The sequence below is a fragment of the Xyrauchen texanus genome, chromosome 33 (genome assembly GCF_025860055.1).
Source record: "Xyrauchen texanus isolate HMW12.3.18 chromosome 33, RBS_HiC_50CHRs, whole genome shotgun sequence".
NCBI classification, from domain to species: domain Eukaryota; kingdom Metazoa; phylum Chordata; class Actinopteri; order Cypriniformes; family Catostomidae; genus Xyrauchen; species Xyrauchen texanus.
The window spans coordinates 31,495,265-31,514,134 of record NC_068308.1 but is presented as its reverse complement, the minus strand read 5'-3'; the positions used below and the strand labels follow the sequence as shown (position 1 = coordinate 31,514,134).

General features: G+C 36.3%; 1 protein-coding gene across 7 annotated transcripts in view; it reads right to left on the bottom strand.

Annotated features, from left to right (window-relative positions):
• Nucleotides 1-18,870, bottom strand: part of baiap2b (BAR/IMD domain containing adaptor protein 2b) — a 94,199-nt gene that overhangs the window by 49,080 nt on the left and 26,249 nt on the right. For all 7 annotated transcript variants that reach the window (XM_052103423.1, XM_052103424.1, XM_052103429.1 and 4 more), the window contains exon 3: nucleotides 15,396-15,482. In XM_052103423.1, coding sequence (XP_051959383.1) covers nucleotides 15,396-15,482 — 87 coding nt within the window. The remainder of the gene's footprint in view (nucleotides 1-15,395; nucleotides 15,483-18,870) is intronic.

Here is an 18,870-nt window from a genome sequence, read left to right as displayed (position 1 = left end):
TTGTACCTCCTTTCATTTTTGCTGGTTTTAATAAAAAATAAAAAAATCATTAAAACATGTTACAATAGCATATTTATTTACTGTTATACGGTAATAAACAGTGTTACGATAATGAGAATCATCAAAACAATGGGAAAATTAAAAGGTTCCGGATATGTTATGGTAAAAAAGACTTAAATATTGATTTGTTTCTCACCTAACATATCGTTTCTGAAGACTGCATTTAGTATGTACATTTTGGAGCTTCAGAATTTTGGTCATCATTCACTTGCATTGTGAGGACCTGCATACCTGTCGTCTTTATCTAAAATTTTGGAAAAAGTGGTTCTTACTCAATTACATACAAAAATATTTTCAGTCAGGTTAAAATACGTTGCATAGTACTGAGTCTGCTCTCTTAAAAGTCTATAATGATATTTTAATGACTACTGACTCTATGCATTATGGATTTGTTTCTCTTAGACCTCAGTTCTGCTTCTGATTTTGTGGATATAGCATTTCGATGGAATTAGGGTACAGTTCTGAAATGTATACAGTTTTATCTGTCAAATAGAAGGTTTTCTGTCCATATTGCAAACACTCATCCTCCGTTGAGCACTTTTCTTGTGGCGTGCCCCAAGGTTCGATTCTTATTCTCACTATATATGTTGCCTATGGGCTCTATACTGAGCAAATTCATTGTGTCAAATCACTACTATGCTAACAACACTCAAATCTGCATACCCTTCTCTAGAACAACCTGTAGCATGTACATTAATTCAAATTATGGTTTACTCATAACTTTCGAAACTTAAATGAAGACAAATCTGAAATTATTTAGTTTGTACCAAATGAGAAAAATTATTGGAACAATCTCGATTTGGGTAATCTTCTGCAGCTCCCTACTAGCAGTATTCCAGGCATGTCCATCTGGGAGGAGACCCTGGGGGCAGACCCAGGACAAGCTGGAGAGATTATATCTCTAGGCTGGCCTGGGAATGCCTCGGTATTCTCCTGGGAGAGCTGGAGAGAGGGAGGTCTAGGTATCCCTGCTCAGAATGCTGCCCCGCAACCCGGACTAGCAGGAGAAAATGGATGGATGTATGGATGGGTTTATATATTTCTTTTTCCTTGTGTAAGTCTTTTTAATATTCTTGTTGTGTTTCCTGTCCATAAAAGTGGCAAAAATCCCAACAATTTGGTACGATGGTACATTAATTTGATTTAAAATTGATTAGAAATGGGCATTCCACACTAGAATGGAGACAGACCTGAACAAAGGTTTGCTAAATCAATGCCTAAATTAAATCTATTGATTAAATCTGACCAGGACATTATATTTACTGGTTTCGTAAGAATCACCTGTTTATCAGTCAATGTCGATAATCTCAAAATGGCCAAATATTATATTACAGATATATTAGTTATAAAAAAATATGCATACAAAAGCAGACTTTTTGTGATTATTGACCCTAAAGGGAAAATAGCAAAACACGAATGGTAAATGGTAAAAATTATCAGCTTCTTTTGTACCTTTTCAGTACCTTTAGTAGAAGGTTCACATCAATGCAAAGCACTGGAAGTGTGTAGGTAACCCGGAGTTTTCTCTGCCGTTGACCTTGCCCTAACCTCACCTTGGCCACTGTCCAGATTTCTCCTCTAGTTCAACATGCTCTCATTTCCTGTCCAAATCAGTACAATGTTCATATACCACTTCATCCTTCACTCCACCACCCCTCATCTCTCCACCCGCCTGCTGCAATTTAGCCGTGTTCGGCAGGGCTCTAAGCCGCTTACCAGTAATCAGCACAGATCACAACATCTGCAGCTTTGAAGGACTTAAGAATATTGTTGCTAGCTCTTGAGGGCCAAATCAATTAGTGTATGGGCAATAACTGTCCAAATAAACACTGTACTCCCTGTATGGAATTTCTAGGGCATATTTTGATGATTGAGAGATGATACGTAATTTATCGTAGCCAAAGCTATACCACTGTGCCTGTCAGATCCATAACTTTGCCAAGAAAGGTTTTTGTATGCGTCAAAACCATTTTGGCTTGTTTTTCAAAGAACATCAATTAATTCTTATTTAGATTCAGCATTAAGAATGTTGGAAAATAATGAAGACAAAAATGAGAAGAGTGTAAGGGGTACATCCTGTTCATTCTATCCAAATCCTACCGGAATTATTTCTGATATACTGAAGCGTCTTTTGCAACTCCAACTTGATTTTATTCTAAATTAATTGGAAGTGGCTGTTTCATACCAGAACAGAGCTAGACCTGAAAGTAAGCTTGCTAAAACAATGGCTAAATAACAATTTGCCTATTGATTACCCATTAGCTTGTATGGCCTAAGTGACATAAGTGTCATTTTAGTGGCACGGATATACATTTTGATGACTTCGTTGAATTTAAAGTAGGGCTGCAACGAACGATTATTTTGATAATCGATAAATATAACGATTATTAGAATGATTATTCGATTATTCTGTGATTATTGCAACGATTAATCATTAGCTCTTAACCGATTAATCAGCTTGTGCTCCGACTTAAAATGTTGTACTAAATGTGCTTAATAACAATAAAGAGGAAAAAATACCTCTAAATGACATTCACTGAATTAAAGGAGGAAAAATACTTTTTATTACATTTAATTCAGTAAAGAAATTCACTGCCAAAAAAAAAACTATTGTTATCAAGTGTTTTTGTCTTGTTTTCCATTTAAAATAGTCTACAAATCCTTAAAGCAAGATACATTTACTTGAGAAGCAACATATAATATATTTAGACTTGCTTTAAGAGAATGTATCTTAAATATATGTGTAATTTTTTCACTTGGTTATATTTCTGCGAGTGCAGTAAAGACAAAATATACTTATATTCAAGATCTATTCTCTAAAAGCAAGTCTGAATATCTTATATGCTGCTTCCCAGGTGAATGCATATTTTTTTAAAGGTTTTTAGGTATTTTAAAATATTTGTATTTTTAATATTATTTTCAACATTCTCAGATAACAATTTTTTCTTCTGCAGTATAGTTCCTAAAGAAAATGTACATTTTTTTAAAATAATTTTTAGATATTTCTATTGGAAAAGCAAGCAAAACACATTTTGTTGCAGTGTATAATGGGGTGAAGACTTCCTCTCTCACCTTTCTGTTCTCTTCAATCCATCTTTAACTCACATAAAACAAACTCTCTCTTATTAATATAGCTGCATATTGCCAATTTTCTTCACGATAAGAAATGCACAGTGACATATATTATGATTCAATAAGTCACGAGCCAATACGTTATAATCTAGCTTCATTAAGTGTGCGCGCTCGAGGGATAAGCATCCCCGTGACAGAGTGCATATCAGCCGGGTGCAGTTTCAATCTCTACCCAATGCCAGTTTCGGCGTTTGTAGTTAATTACATGACCTGCTTCCATATTATTTGAACTTTAATAAAGCTATAACGCATTAAAACTGCATTTAAGATGTGGTGTTAACGCCTGTGTGTTTCCTTCAAAGAGCTCCGACTCCACTTAATCCACAATGAGAGTGCTTCTGTATTTACTTATTTGGTATTTTTGTATAATTCCCTTGTACTTGGCGATCTACATCACCTGAAGCTGTTTGGAAAGTTTAGAGTGCATCTGGACTGTGAGCTGTGTAATTCTTCCTCCTCAGTCAGGCGCGAACTGCAGTAATGCTCTCGCGCATCATCATTAGAGTTTAATGTGATCCCATGTTACATTAAATGAGATCAAACAACTATTCGACAACTTTATCGAAATGTTTTTATTGTCGACGTTGTCGATAACGTCGACTAATCGTTTCAGCCCTAATTTAAAGGCTCTCAACAGACATGGATTGCTTTTGTAGATGGGTTCATTCATTCCACTCAATTCCAATCATTTTATTTCTCATCTTTGTTTATTTTCTTTTCTGGTCTTTTTTCTTTTTTTCTGGTCTATTTCTCCATTGTCTATACAGTATTAAACTTTCATACTCAATTCTTTCTCTCTTTCTCTCCTCAAAAATTATTTCTCTCTCTCTCTTTGATCGTGCTAGAGGTGATGAATATCAAACTGTGGGAAATCTACAGAACGCATATGGCATGTCATAAACTTCAGCATATTTGGTTGGAAGATGCATGCAAGATGCTTTAATACATGACTTCATTATACTTGACAGACTAAATAAGCATTACACCATCTTTGCCATTTTGCTCATTCTTTGAAATAAGCTGACATTTGTTTGTGTATGTATAGGTTAAATAAACAAAACAGTCTGAACTAAATATCCATATGCTGCATTATCATCCAGTCATATTTGAAACTGTAAAACTAACTGACCCAAAAGCGAAATGCAGCGATGCTTCACTGAGCTCACAACCTCATGGCCTGAAAAATTATTTGGTAGTCATTAATTTGTGGCAGAGGACTGTATACATAACTATTAGGGTGCAGCTGATGAGGTCATAATGGAGATTGATTACTGCAGTAGATTAGGTTCCTTGCATAGGGGGTTGTGGCATTGGATCTGCTGGGCAGCCAAATCCATATGACGGCCAGATAAAGGAATGTTTTATTGAATATTCAAAAATGAAAATTCTGTCATCATTTACTCACTCTCATAATCCCAACTCAAATTAAGAATGTCATACAGGCTTGGAACATCATGAGGGGGAGTAAATGACAACAGAATTTAATTTCTGTGTGATCTGTTCCTTTAAGAGCACGTTCTCTTAATCGAAGGATGATGTGTTAAACAGTGATTCGTTCATTTTAAAGCATCACTTCCCTTCAGAGAGCTTCCGTTTACAACCGTACCTATTGCAGCAGTTCTCAGCTATCCATAATCAAGTATCAGCAGTGATTCCATATTCAGAGTGGTTTGAGCCATTTGCCTTCTTTTTGCGCTTGTTTGTTTGTGGCATTAGCACAGAGGGAACAATCCCCAGAGGGTGAGACAATGCAGACACACTGAAACCATGATATGACACAACAAATCCCTCTTGCTTTAAGTGAAAATTAGACCGTGTCTGTGCCAAACTGCTGCTGTGCTCTCAACATCAGGAAAGAGTCAATCACATAATAATACTATTTTACACTCCCTGTGTTGAGCGGGAATTGAAGGTTTGAGAACTGAGAGAGGGAGAGAGAAATGCCTGTGTATGCCTATACAGAAGAATATTCTCACTGCTTTTGATTTCTTGTTGATTTTCCCCTACTTTTTATTGATATAATGCCGTCACTGGGACCTTTTTTCTGTTACCGTTCTTGTTATTTGTAATAATACTTTGCAATATTTCGTGTACACAATAAAGCATTTTAATAAAAATATTCAGTTTCACTCACCCTCTTAGTTTCCTCATTAAAGTCATGACTGTTTCGAGCTGACAGAAAGGCTACAGTAACTCAGATAACCACTCTGTACAATTGAGTGAGCAGAATAGCATCTCAGAATGCACAACATGTCGAACCTTGAGGCAGATGGGCTACAACAGCATAAGATCACATTAGCCATTTTATTTGGGCATACTAATCACAGTAAGATCACACAGTAAGATCAAGAATGTGTATTAAGTAAATATAAATAGGGTCAATTTTGACCATCATGCTAAAGTTTTAAGTAACCTGTGCCTTATTGTTGTTACTTTTCTTCTATCTCCATAATCTCAGTTAAAGCATCCATTGTACACAGCCATTTGATTTGATTTTGGCCAGCAATGCTTTCCAGTCACATTCCTCCCCTTTTCCCCAATAATATCCTGTGCTCTCTATATAGTATCTGTCTAATAATGAAGCAAATGCATTAAAAAATGCAAAGTCAGCAAAGCAGAATGACAAACATCAGACATACTGTACTCCTCCCACACATTCAACGCATACAGCACAACATCAAAGTTTGATCACGTGAAATAATCTGTGTATGCACATGCCTATCTCCTGAAATGTTGAGAACACAAGTTTCTTATTCCCCCCTCTTGGCTAAAACCATCATTATTCAGCATGGTCAGCGAAGGCTAACAGTTTTACTGCCCATTCCCATTTTTCTTTGCTCTATATTCATTTAATGAGGGATTTGGCCCTCTGGTCATTCTGCAGACATGAAGCATAATGAACTATTGCTGCTACAGTAGGTTCCTAAACTTACTAATCAGTTAGTTCTGAATGTCTGAATCAGAAATCTAATATGTGAAGACATATTTTGAGGGGTTTATTTGAATAACTTATCAAAAATGAGCCTGAAAATGTTGCTAAAGCATTTCGGTTGGCACCAAGATTTGCCATCATCAATTATACAAACACCCCAGAGTTAGTTTGTGACTATGGAGAGTGCGAGAAGCTTGAAGACGCAATTAATCCTGTTTCAGAAAGATAACAGTTGTATGTTTACAAATATTTTCATAATTATCAGAGGTTCTAAATAGCTGGAAAACTCCCAAAAGCTAAAACTACAAATGTGAGAAGACGCCAACCAATTGGAATCTTAAAGCAATGATGACGGATGCCCATATTTGGGCAGGGGGAACAGGAAGCTGATTAGTATTCCACACACTCGTGCAGCATCGAGGAGGTAGACAGGGGAGGCTGTTTTTGGAAACACTGACATCACCAAAGAGGCATTCTGAGACTCTAAATCTACAGGCAAGAGCCGCATTCTCAGCTCTTGCTCTCTCTCTCTCTCTCTCTCTCTCTCTAGTGAAACTTCTCCTGTTCAGGCAAGTGTTTCATCTATTTTTATCTCTCTCTCTCTCTTCGGGCTGGCTGCATTCCTGCATAAGTGCGTGGGCTGACTGCAGGCAGTGAGTGATGCAATACACACAAGTGCTGCATTGAAGAATCATTGCACATCTCTATGCACGGCGAGAGTTTGCAAGATACTAAGGCCTTGTTCAGACTGCCACTAATAATCAGATTTTTTGCATATCCAGATTGTATCCAGATGAGTTGTATCCAGAGAGCAGAAAACCACATGAAATCAGATTTTTCCGAATCTGATTCAAACCACATTGGGAGGTGGTTTCAAATGCCAGAAATCTTATTTCTTTCTCAGTCCGGACGCTCTGGCTGCTCAATTTGGATTTCAAATGGTCTTTTGCATCACTCTTAATGCGACACACAGCGATGACGTCAAAAATCGGTGACACCAGCACGACTGGACAGCGCGCTTATTTGGAGAGTGAGATGATGTACCTCCATTTTTCCCGCATCTGTTTTGAAAGCATCACGTGGTTATGCCTACGTTGTTACCAAAGCAACCCATGCAGATAGGTTGGTTATGTCTGAATGCACAAATCTGATTTGATCACTTGCAATTAATAGTTCAGACAGTCTGCCTGAAAAGATCTGATTTGAGAAAAAATCTGATTTGCCTGCAGTCTGAACATAGCCTAAGAATTGAGGATACAATGAAGAGGAAGAGAATGCCACTTAATGAGATCTCACCAGTATCCAGTACACTGAGAGTGAAGCTTTTGTAATGATATAAAGAAATGTTATCAATTCTGATACCTTTTATAGCAAGACTGATCACCTCCTGATTCTCGAAAGGAAGGGCCAGATCAAATTCAAGCTTGACTTAGATAAGTGCTAGTCTATGGCTAATGATCACCCTGAGCCCCTCTGGTTTATGAACTGTGAACTTTGCATTGATTGGTTAGTCCTAAAGTTTCTAGATCATGGTGCTTATAAAGTGCTGGATCAGTGCATGGTGTATAATGTAGGTAATAAAACCAAGAGTTTCGACCTAGGTAAAGAAAGAATTTTTTATGCAAAAGGCATCATGTTTTTGTGATCTGTTGAGAAGACTAGCATTTCTGGTCACCAGGATGATTGTTCCCAGCATAAGGTGCTTGTGTTCATACCAGAATTCTTAAATAGCTTAACAAACAAGACTTTCCTTGGTCAATCGCCTTCTCCAAAAACAACATGCTGGTTGACCAGCATTTTTGTTGCTGGTGAATAATATGGCTATACTGTATGCTGGTCCATTAACAAGACCAGCACCAAACCAGCATAAACCAATCTGTAGCAGCATGGAAATTCATTCTGGTCTAAGATGGGTTTTTATCAGCAGGATGTACACACAATATTGTCTCATGACAACTTGTAATAATTTGTATAAGATTGCGACATTGTAAAATATTGAACAATTGTTATTCCCATAGAGACTAACCAACCACCAGAATTTCAAATCGATAAATATAGGCATAAAAATGTTGCTAGCCTCTTATCCAACACTTTATTTTAAGAAAGGAAACATTTCTGAACAAATTTTGTTAATCATTCCAAATTTGTTTATGCAGTAAGGAATAATTGACGACAGACGTTATGCGGTTATGAGGTGATAATGCGGTCACGACATGCAGAGGAGTGAACGTTGCACCTCGGGTGCCTTCGTTGCTAGTTCGAAAACGTCACTTTAGAACTAGCAACGGAGGATTGTGAGGCTTGCGCTGCTTTACTCAAGGACTTATTGGATAATGAAGTAGTGCATTAGTGCGTGCGTGTGTGTGAGGGATCAAAAGAGAGAAACTCTTGATTACTTGATTACCTTTATTGTTGCAGCTCTCGTCAGAAGTAACATCGCTTTAAAACTGTCAAGATGTAAATTTAAGCACTTCTCAGCAGCAGCGAGTGTCGCAATATATTGACCCCCGTGTTAATGAGGTTTATTAGTACAATATAGTTATCGCTTCACTTCCTCTATATCTCTATGGTACTTTCTCTAAAGAATAGTTTTGAGTGTGGCCTCTGGACATATTTAAAGGTATTTTACAAGCTCAAGCAAGCCTCATTGCCCATAAACTGCAGCAACAGCAGCAACAGTGGAAATGTCACTCTTGAGTTTGTTTTTTCATCGTCACAGTCTAAATCTTAATCTTAATGAATTATTTTCTTGTGATAAAAAATAAGCAATAATAGAACCCAGAAGCCAAGCAGTGCACACACACATGCACATCTCAAACATGTGAACTGTGCAGCCTGTGTGGTAAACACTTCAAATTTTACATTATTAACACGCACGTGATGGTCCACTTATTGATGGCAATAATGATCCACTCGGATCACTCCATCTCCAGGAAAAGCTAACACAGCGGTGAAGACAGAAACCCACACAGGGTTTAGATTTCACACTGCAGGAGGTCAACTTTGTATAAGTATTTAATGTCAAAAATACACTTGCTCCATAACAGACTTGATCCTAACAAAGCCTGTCACTCACAGACAAAACACACAATTCACACTCTATTTCATGCAAATCTACAACAGTATATGTCTGAACACCAGACAGATGGAGAACAGATATGTTTTGCAACATCCATGTTCTTGGCCTGTGTGAACAAAGATTCTCTGACACATTTTACAAGTGACAAGAAATGTAAAACACACTGTGCAACATGTAACAAGATAAGGAACTACACTCAGGGAAATACACATACAAACGTGCACATGCAAAATCCACCCTTCAGAGTGCAAAGTAGGGCTGGGTGATATGATATTTAGATATTTATTTTCCTTTTGACAATATTATACACATCTCACTATTTATGTATTTGCTCTGAAATAATTTGTATTTTCACTCAGAGGAACCTTCAAACAAAAAGCTATTGTAGACAAGTAGATTAAAATAGTTTAATGCAAAAAGTAATTTACAGAAAAAATGTAGTTAAATATTATCAAGGCATGTTTTCCACACAATTCATATTTTTACTAAAACATTTGAATATACGAAAAACTTTAGAGAACATTTTTAAGTAATGCAAACAAATAATTTAATCAGAGTTATGAATCAATTAATTAAAAGAGACAGTTTGAACTTGATTCACAAAAATGAATCACCTTTACCAACCAAGTGATCTCATACTCACATGTTATGTATGGGAAAGGGCCAATAAAAAGTGCATTAACATCATCACAATAACAATGTAGCTTAATTTTTTATGGCCAGCAAAATCATCACAAATATTCTATATATCAACCAGCCCTAATGAGAAGTATTGTTTATTAGATAGTTTTGAAAGCTGCATCATAATGCTGATGTACAGATATAGTGTGTTAGTTTAATCATGCCTGTTATTCATTCTAGAGATCAGACACATTCACATGAGCAATACTGGAACAGCTGTAGAAACAAAACATAGTCATACATGAATACACACACATTAAATATACAACACAATATTATGTGCATAATGAACATGCATAATGAAATGGAAGTGATGCACAGATGGAGGCAAGTTCATTTAAGTGAAGGCCCAAAACAAACACAGACTTGATGTAATTTGTCAGTGAAAGACCTTCAGGTGAAAGGGCTGAAAGGCTTAAATTCTAATAGAACTTTCCAAATAACACTGCTTCATACACTAATATTGCTGCTTTTTAAAATATAAAAATCTCATGAAATATAAACTCATAAGGACTCCAGCTTCATCAGTCTAAACTGTTTAGATATTGAGAAAGTTTGAAATCAGATAATCCAATCGCTTGATGAAATGACTGATTGAATAATAGCCTTTTACTGTTTAAAATAGAGTTGCGAGTGTGAACTCTATTGAATATGCATTCAATGGAACAGCCAACACACTCTCACAGCGAAATCATCAGGATTAATAGGACTTTTCTAAATTTGGCTAATTCGTATGATATCGAGCGACTGCACTGGTTTGAATTTCTACGACTTTCACTACAGCAATAACGTCGCTGGACATCGTTTCCATCTAATACGCAACAAATACTTGCTTCTGTCACACACAACAGCTTCCGATCATGTTCACACACTCTACTGATTGGTTAGGTTTAGATAAGGGGTTTGGGTAAGGGCATAATATTAATAAGTATGTCCTTAAAGCCTTGTGCGCGGAACTCACGCTTATTTCCACATTAGACACCTGGGAATTTGCATGTGATGAAATAGCAACTCGGAAATTATGTACGATTTTTCATGACATCGGGTTGATGATTACATACAAACAGCTTTTCTGTTCATCCCTTTATACCTTTCCCCTCCTTTCTTAAAATAAATCTACCATTCATGATTGCCTCTGGAACTTGACAGCCAATACTATCAAGATCTGAGAGTCAAATTATCTTAATACCAGTGTATAGACTCAAAGGCTCTGCTCCAAACTCTAGCGGACTGTCGCCATGCAATGTCCACCTTCTATGGCAGCATACAAGCTAAAATGGAACTTCATAAGTGACTGAATTAAAACAGTAACTCTGTTAACAGTCACTCATGCGCCACACTAATAGCGCTTCTCGTGCAAAGTGCATGTAAGACTTGACTAACTCTAACATGATGTTAACATGTTGCTTTGAGAATGTCTCTATAGTCTAATAAGCCCAAAAAAAATACATAGCACACAAAAATATTGGGTCAAAATGTTACATTTCAATAACTTAGACGTATTTAATTAGAACTTTAAGTGAAAAGAGTATATTTCTATTATACATTTTTCTTAACTCAATCCAGAATGTAAATCAATGTACTCAGAACAAGGTTTATCAGAAGGCAGCATAGTTTTGCTTACTATTTGGAAAAACCTTTGCATCGGAAGGGCACCTATGATGCCTAAAATTGCTGTGTAGGTATGGAGCTCATTAGGTATTGGAACAGAGCCAAACACTATGCAGAACTCTATAATGCACACAACTCTGTATAAAATATATCTCTACACAGCAGGATTTGTTTGTTTAAAGTTGAGCACTGGGATTTCCAAAAAAACTTGTAAAAAATCTAGCAATACAAATATTTTGTTTCCTACATTTATTTGTAGGTTTCACCAAGTATTTGGTGAGTTATGTTTGCTGTGGTGTTTACTGTTGAGTTTAGTCACTGCTAATTATGCAGCACAGACCGCATCCCAGTCCTACTTATAAATAATCAACAGGAAATGACAGGAACACCAATGAGGAGAGAAAGAAAATATGCTTGTAATTAGACTTCAGATATGTCCTCTGGTTCTCATATTAAGAATTAGATGATTTTGCATTTTACATTTCTAATAGGCATGTTGCACAATCATTTGCAAAAATAGGGAGTCAGAGCTGCCATATTTTAGTGGGACATTTGTTTAAGCAGTATTGTCTGCCTTCACACAGAATTTAAGGTGGGAGTGATCTGTTTTAACTTGGCAGTGTAAAGACGCCTTAACATGCAAATTCAGAAATGTTTTACTGTTGCATGATATAATATAATATTATATACTATAACATAATACAATATTATATTATATAATATAAAATAATATAATATAATACAGAGTTTGACCGATATATCGGTTTTGCCGATTCATCGGCACGAATAACAGATTTCTGGAACTATTATTATCGGCAAAAATCCACACCGATAGTTTCCCCCCATTGTGCCGGTGCAGGAGTGGCTGGGAAGGGTCTGCTGTCGTTATACAGTCCTCTAGAGATTAAATAAAAACGTACACTTCACTGATGCCTTGTGGTGTTTGTTTTGTCATGTGAGACTAAAATCTGCATGGAGCGAAACACTTCAGATGCGGATTTTAAACATCAACAATGAAAAGGTATGTATACAATACACTACAGTACACGTTATAAACGTTATACATTTATAAAGTAATTACATTTTTGACTAGATTCAGCAGAATGTTTGCCAACAAGGTTGAGAGGACGCTAACATTAAAGCTAACCTCAAGCGGTTAGAACAACGTGACAAAAATACACACAAGTCCTACCGAATTGTTTAAATGTAACAATTGTTACCATCTATTTTCATTAGTTTATATCAAGCTGGTCATATTTATGCATTCGTTAGCCAGCTAAATAGAATATTTAAAGCTAGTGGTGTGAGAAAGCAAATTAATATATTCATGCAGCCGAGAGACATGTACAAACAAATCAGAACCACATCTGATTTCAATAAAAAAATGTATCCTCACTGTACTACAATGACTTCAGATTGATCATATTCTTGCCCTAAAAAAAGTTAGACACAGCGCAACAAATACAGTTTAACAGAAAGCTGGTGTCTCAGTATGCTTTTAAAGTTCTTTTTATTTAGACACATAATCTAAAAAACAGCGCTCCTGCAAGAGACTCTGAGCTACCAAAAACGAAGCTAAACAAAGTCATATAGCGCTTGTTTACATAGAAAAACAAATAGATGGTTGCAAAAGCGTTCGGTGTGAACAGCCCCTTACAGTTGGTGGAGTTCTTTGGACATTGCATCTTGCTCTCTTATGGGGCTTTTCCACTGCACAGTACAACTCGACTCAACTCGACTGTGCTCACTTATTTGGGGTTTTCCACTGTGGATAGTACCTGGTACCTGATAACAGTATGATTTGTTCACGCAAATTTCAAATTGTGAAAAAGAAATGGCTGTTCGCAAAACCACGCCATTGTCAATAAACGAGGTGCAGACGGTCCACTCGTTAGCGATGAGCTAAATGAAAAAGTCTCACAGGAAATGTCTCAGCTGTTGGCCACACACGGCTACCACCGGACCTACCAACAGTGTAGGGAAAAGTTAAAAAAAAAACATAAAAGTGACTACAGAACCATCAAGGAAAAGTGGAAGTTGATCGACCAAATGGACGCTATCTAAACCGGTGAGCAATGGGAGGAAGAGTGCCCTGGACTCAGCCATGATGAAGGATGGTACATTTTATTACGTTAACTCTATACTCTGCTTGAAAGATTCCTTTTATTTAGTTGACCATCTACTGGAAGCTTGCTTCTAAAACAAACGGGCCAATTTAACTGTTACACTTGTGCAAAATCACCATGCAACAACTGTTTTATGCAGCACAATGAGCTAGTAGCTAACAGCTAGTGGTCGTGATATTGGTTTGGTCAGTTTGTGTCATGTTTATGATGATGTCACGGCAGTAGAGGCGGTGCAACTATGACGATCATCCTATAATCCCACCCACGTTGAGGGACACTAAACTGCAGTGGAAATGCAAGTTCCGAAAAGTAAAGTGAGTAGAGTTGAGGCGAGTCGAACCGTAACGTGCAGTGGAAAGGTGCCATTATAAGTGTTTCTCAGATTAAGCAATGAGTTGTTTAAATGCTTTGTCAGGAAAGATGTTCAACTTGGAAATGTGAGTCTCGAGATCCTCTCGTTTGGCTCCAGTCTGTTGTGTTCTGTCTGTTTGAACAGCCCCTTGCCTGGGCTCATCGTCTGAGCCGATTCACCACTGAGTTCAGCCGAATACCTCTGCTATCTGTGAATATTGATACTCTACATACAAATGTGGTATTTTGCTGTTATTATGAAGCTTGAGTCTGGAGTAGTAGAAATCAGTGCAAGTGTAACACCATGTGAACTCTCTATTGAAGCGTTTTCCACACTCATTTTACTTTTGAGAATATGGACAGACAAAATCTTTTTATTTATTTATTTTATGCACATTAGTTGAAAATGAAATGCTCTTTTTTTAACAGCCAGAATAGGATTTTTCTATGCAATAAAGTAATGGTGCAGAATGGTTTATGTGTTTATTGCGTCCTCTTGTGGACTAAGGAAACAGTGTCAATTTAAACATCAGCTGACTTTAAAATGATAATATAAGTTCATATATATATTAATATTTATATATTTATTTCATTTAAAAAAGTACAATGCATTTTCATGGTTCAGTCAGTACTGTTTATTTTTTTAATAAAGTTCAGCACTATTTAACATAATATAATATAATGTTATTCACGTTGGCTGGGTTCCAAATACAAGTGTAAATGTAAAAGACTAAAGTTGACCAAAAAGAGACAAATTTTAAGTATTTGGAAATATTGGATGTTTAAAAAAAAATACTTTATGTCATTAATAAGTTTTTATGGGCTTAAAGGAAATCATATATCCCTGTTTTATTATACAGTTTGATTCCAAGTTAAATGTGAATAAATTACTTAAGGTGTATGAAGCACAAATACACCTTTAGAAGCGTAACAATTTGCATGACAATGAATTCTAATAATCATGAAAGCCCTAAAACACACAATTCAGTATCATAATCGCAATTATTTGTTCTACAATTAATTGTTTGGCAAAATGCCATAATCGTGATAGCCCTAGATGTGTCAAAATCAAGAGTAATTTTGAAATTGCATTTTTACTTCTTAATCAAAATCAAAGCAAACTGAAGCATGCCTAAAAATTCCCAACCCTAATTCAAACAGTACAATGTTTATTTTCAGAAAGACATGTCAATAAGACAACAGGGTACAATGAACACAATGCAACCAAATCACCAATGAGCAATGAGTGAAACTGCGGAGTGTGCACGTTTGTACATGTGTTATGTCCAAAGATAAAGTCTTAGATATGCCATCCAATTCACTCAAACATCCATAGCCATTCATTCTTAAACCGATAAGACATTCTCTTTTGCAATTCCCTTCCCAACCACAGGGGGCACTGCAGCTACAGTCTATAACTCACCAAGATCCTTAGAGCCGTGACTCTCGCTGGCCAGCTCTCCCATCCGCACCAGTGCGTCGAAGTAGCCTTTGGCTGCAAATGTCACACCTGGAAACATGGAAGCATTGGGGACATAAGATATGGGAGCGTTCTAACGGCTGTCGAAGCTTCCCATAACCCATTGCTACCATATCTATGAAAATAGGAGTGGTGGATGGGAAAGCTTTAAGCTCTATATTTTCTATGATGGCTCTGCAAGAGAACTGGGGGATGGCGGTGGTGCTTGAGGTTGGTGAGCAATGAATAGAAAGAGTAAAAAAAAAAAAAAAGCTCTCAGTTGTATTTTTTTGGGTGAACAATACCTTTAAAATTCACATCAGATTTAGATCAGTGCATTGAAACCATATGTAAGGTTCCACACAGGGGCAGATTTGCCTCTTATGCATCACTATGGCAGAGAAGGGCTGGTTCATAATTAGACTCTCTTTGAGCCAGAGGATCAGGGCAGTTTAGCAAGGCAGGAATGAGCCAAGAAGCACAAAGAGCTTAAGAATACAGTGTATTTAGAACCAGAATGTTCTGAGGTTAGTGAAGGTTTGCATGAACTACAGTAGAATTAGGCAAGTTCTGCAGGCTACCGGTCATAGACTTCAAAATAACCTCACAGTAAGAGTTCTGTTATAAAAATTAAGTAAATTATTTACTTGATAGTAGATATCATTCATTCAAATTGATTTGATGCTGACAGAATTTAAATGAGCTAAACAGTTGTTTTTGTTTGTTTGCCTTAACTCAACTTTGTGTTCATGCTTGATTGTAGAGGGCATCAAAAGCTACTAAAGTTACACAGCCAAGAGCAGTGAATGGTTCTCTCTTTTTCTGGTTAATATTGTTGTTTGATTAATATTAATGGGCATAATGGACAGCGGCAGGTCATTTACTCTGTATTTACATTGCAGGTCTAATGCACAGATCCTACCGATACTAGGGATGGGTACTGATACAGATTTCCAGATTCAGTTACGATTCACAAGTTCTTGATTCGATTTGATTCCAATTCATTTGGTATATTTCAGCTATAAAGTCTATTTTACTTATGTTTGAAAGATAATACATTACAAAAAAATGAATAAAAAAAAAAAAAATTGCATTAGTTTTTGGGTAACATTTTACCTTTTTTTAAATATAAAAAAAAAAAAAAATCATGTATTCCATAAATAAATATGATGTCTTTAAATTGCATTTATAATATTGCATAGACTGTACATTTTGTTTATGTGCATAATTTGTACTATTAACAAGTACTTACTTTGATATGTAGAACAAACACTAAAACGGTACTGTCTCTTTAAGAATAGAGAAAATTCAGCAAGTGTCTCACAAACATGTTTTAGTAATGTCTGACGCATAGCCACATCTGTGCTATATGTGATTAGAATTAAATATTTATATTTTTGTTATTTTTTTTAATAAATAACTGAATTTGAAAATAAAAGGATATTAAGAGACATTATTTAATGACAAACGGATTGCTTGGATTGAGTCTTTGAGTCAGAACTAGGTAAAACAAACTTTTATCCTCAACACATAATAATCTTGGGGCTGATATTTTTTGTCACTATTCTACTCAATCACTGGTGAGTGAAATCTAAACGTTTCAGATATTTTTGTCACATAGCGCAAAATGTTATCACATATGCGACTGATTTACTCGCATTGTAGATGGTTGCCACAGAGAATAAAAGATTGATCTTGGGATTTAAGAATTTCTACTGAGATCGTTCAAATAGAGATCACGATTCATTATAAATCTATATTTTTACCCAGCCCACATGGTACTTCAAAAAAACTTTTTTAGAGAATTTTTTTTAGCATTTTATATTATATTTACAAATCAATTTATTGCTAAAATGAAACATTTATATTCCAGAATATTTACTCAAAATTCATCATTTTATTTATTTTGGCATTGACTTGCAATGAAAGTGCCAGTCATTTTGACCGGTAGCGTTGATTAAGGTCTATACTAGCATCATAAAACACACACTATAATGGATAGATATACTACAACAACACTCTTCATGACCATTCCAATCCAATGCAAAGGGAGTGTTTGGGTGAATGTGGTAAGGGTACCACAAGCTACACCAATGGCAATCCAGTCACGTATGAATGTATAGACTTATTTGTTAGTGTGCACACAAATCCCTGGCTCAGGACAAGGTGTGGCCCAGTTGTGGGGGATTAGAGGGGGAAATCTGAGGGCTTTGGTGCTCCAGCTGTTAGGGGGGGAAGATAGGCTGAGTGGTGAGTGGTAAAAGGAACGAGAGAGGGAGCAGAAAGGAAAGGAGATTAGAAAGGACAGAGAAGTCTCTCAACCCCTCTCCAAGGAAATGCAAGATACATGGATCAGCCACAAGAGAAAATCCGAAGTTAAACCAAATTCCCTTTCCAGGCCAGTCACTCGGCACACTAGGTGGCATAAAAGTACAGCTTCTATCTTCTTGAATGGGGAATGACCGATATCTCTTTGTTCAACATTACAATCAAAGAACATATTTCAAACCAGCAGTAAAATCTGACAACAAAGCCATCATAATTTGTGCTTCTTTAGCTCAGATCATGCTAAAAAAAAAACGCTATTTTTCAGACTGTTCAAGCTAATGCACATGCTCGAGTTGACTAACAGGTGATGTCTGTATCTGAAAAGTGATTGGCGGCCATATTTTGTGTTCCAATTTCTCCCATTAATTTTAATACCAGTGCTCCGTCTTGGGCAAAATAGTCTCTGGTTAAACCCACAGAACAGCCCAATCTAGACTCAATAATTACATTTCAAGTCAGTCTGTGATATTCTCTAGCTAAATATAAATTACCTTTTTTACCTCTCAACCCTTTTTCCATTCCTTGATAAGTAGTAAAAATGTCTTCATGAGGGTATTTCCAACACTTCCAAGAAAAAGGTAAGGAGGCATGAATTTTTCAGGTTCAATATAAGTTACGGTCAATCTATCAGAATGTTGATTGCCACAAAAAATTATTATAACTCATCCCTCGTTTATTTACTAAAGCTTGGATAACTTGTATCTACAGTACGGCACTTTCAGAGGAAGTGAATAGGGCCAGTCCATAAATATTAAAATACAGATTGTTTCAAAAGTATAGCCACAAGATGTAATCATTGTATGTGTTAACATAATTTTGTGATAAAACCTCTTTTCTGTGTAAGGTTACATCCAATATTACAATTTAGTTGTCATGACGACATAACGGCGGCAAACCCTGTAATCGAATAAATGCTGTAACGCAGGTAATCCCAAAACCATGTTAACAAGTATAATGTCTACATCATGAGGCAATACTTTTGAAACATTGTGTAATGTTATGGATTATTGAGGCCCCTGTATACTTCATACAACATCAAAGAACAAATAGGTGTGATGTAATTTTTAACAAAATCTGGTCAAAACAAAGGTGTTTTTAAGTTTGTTTTGGT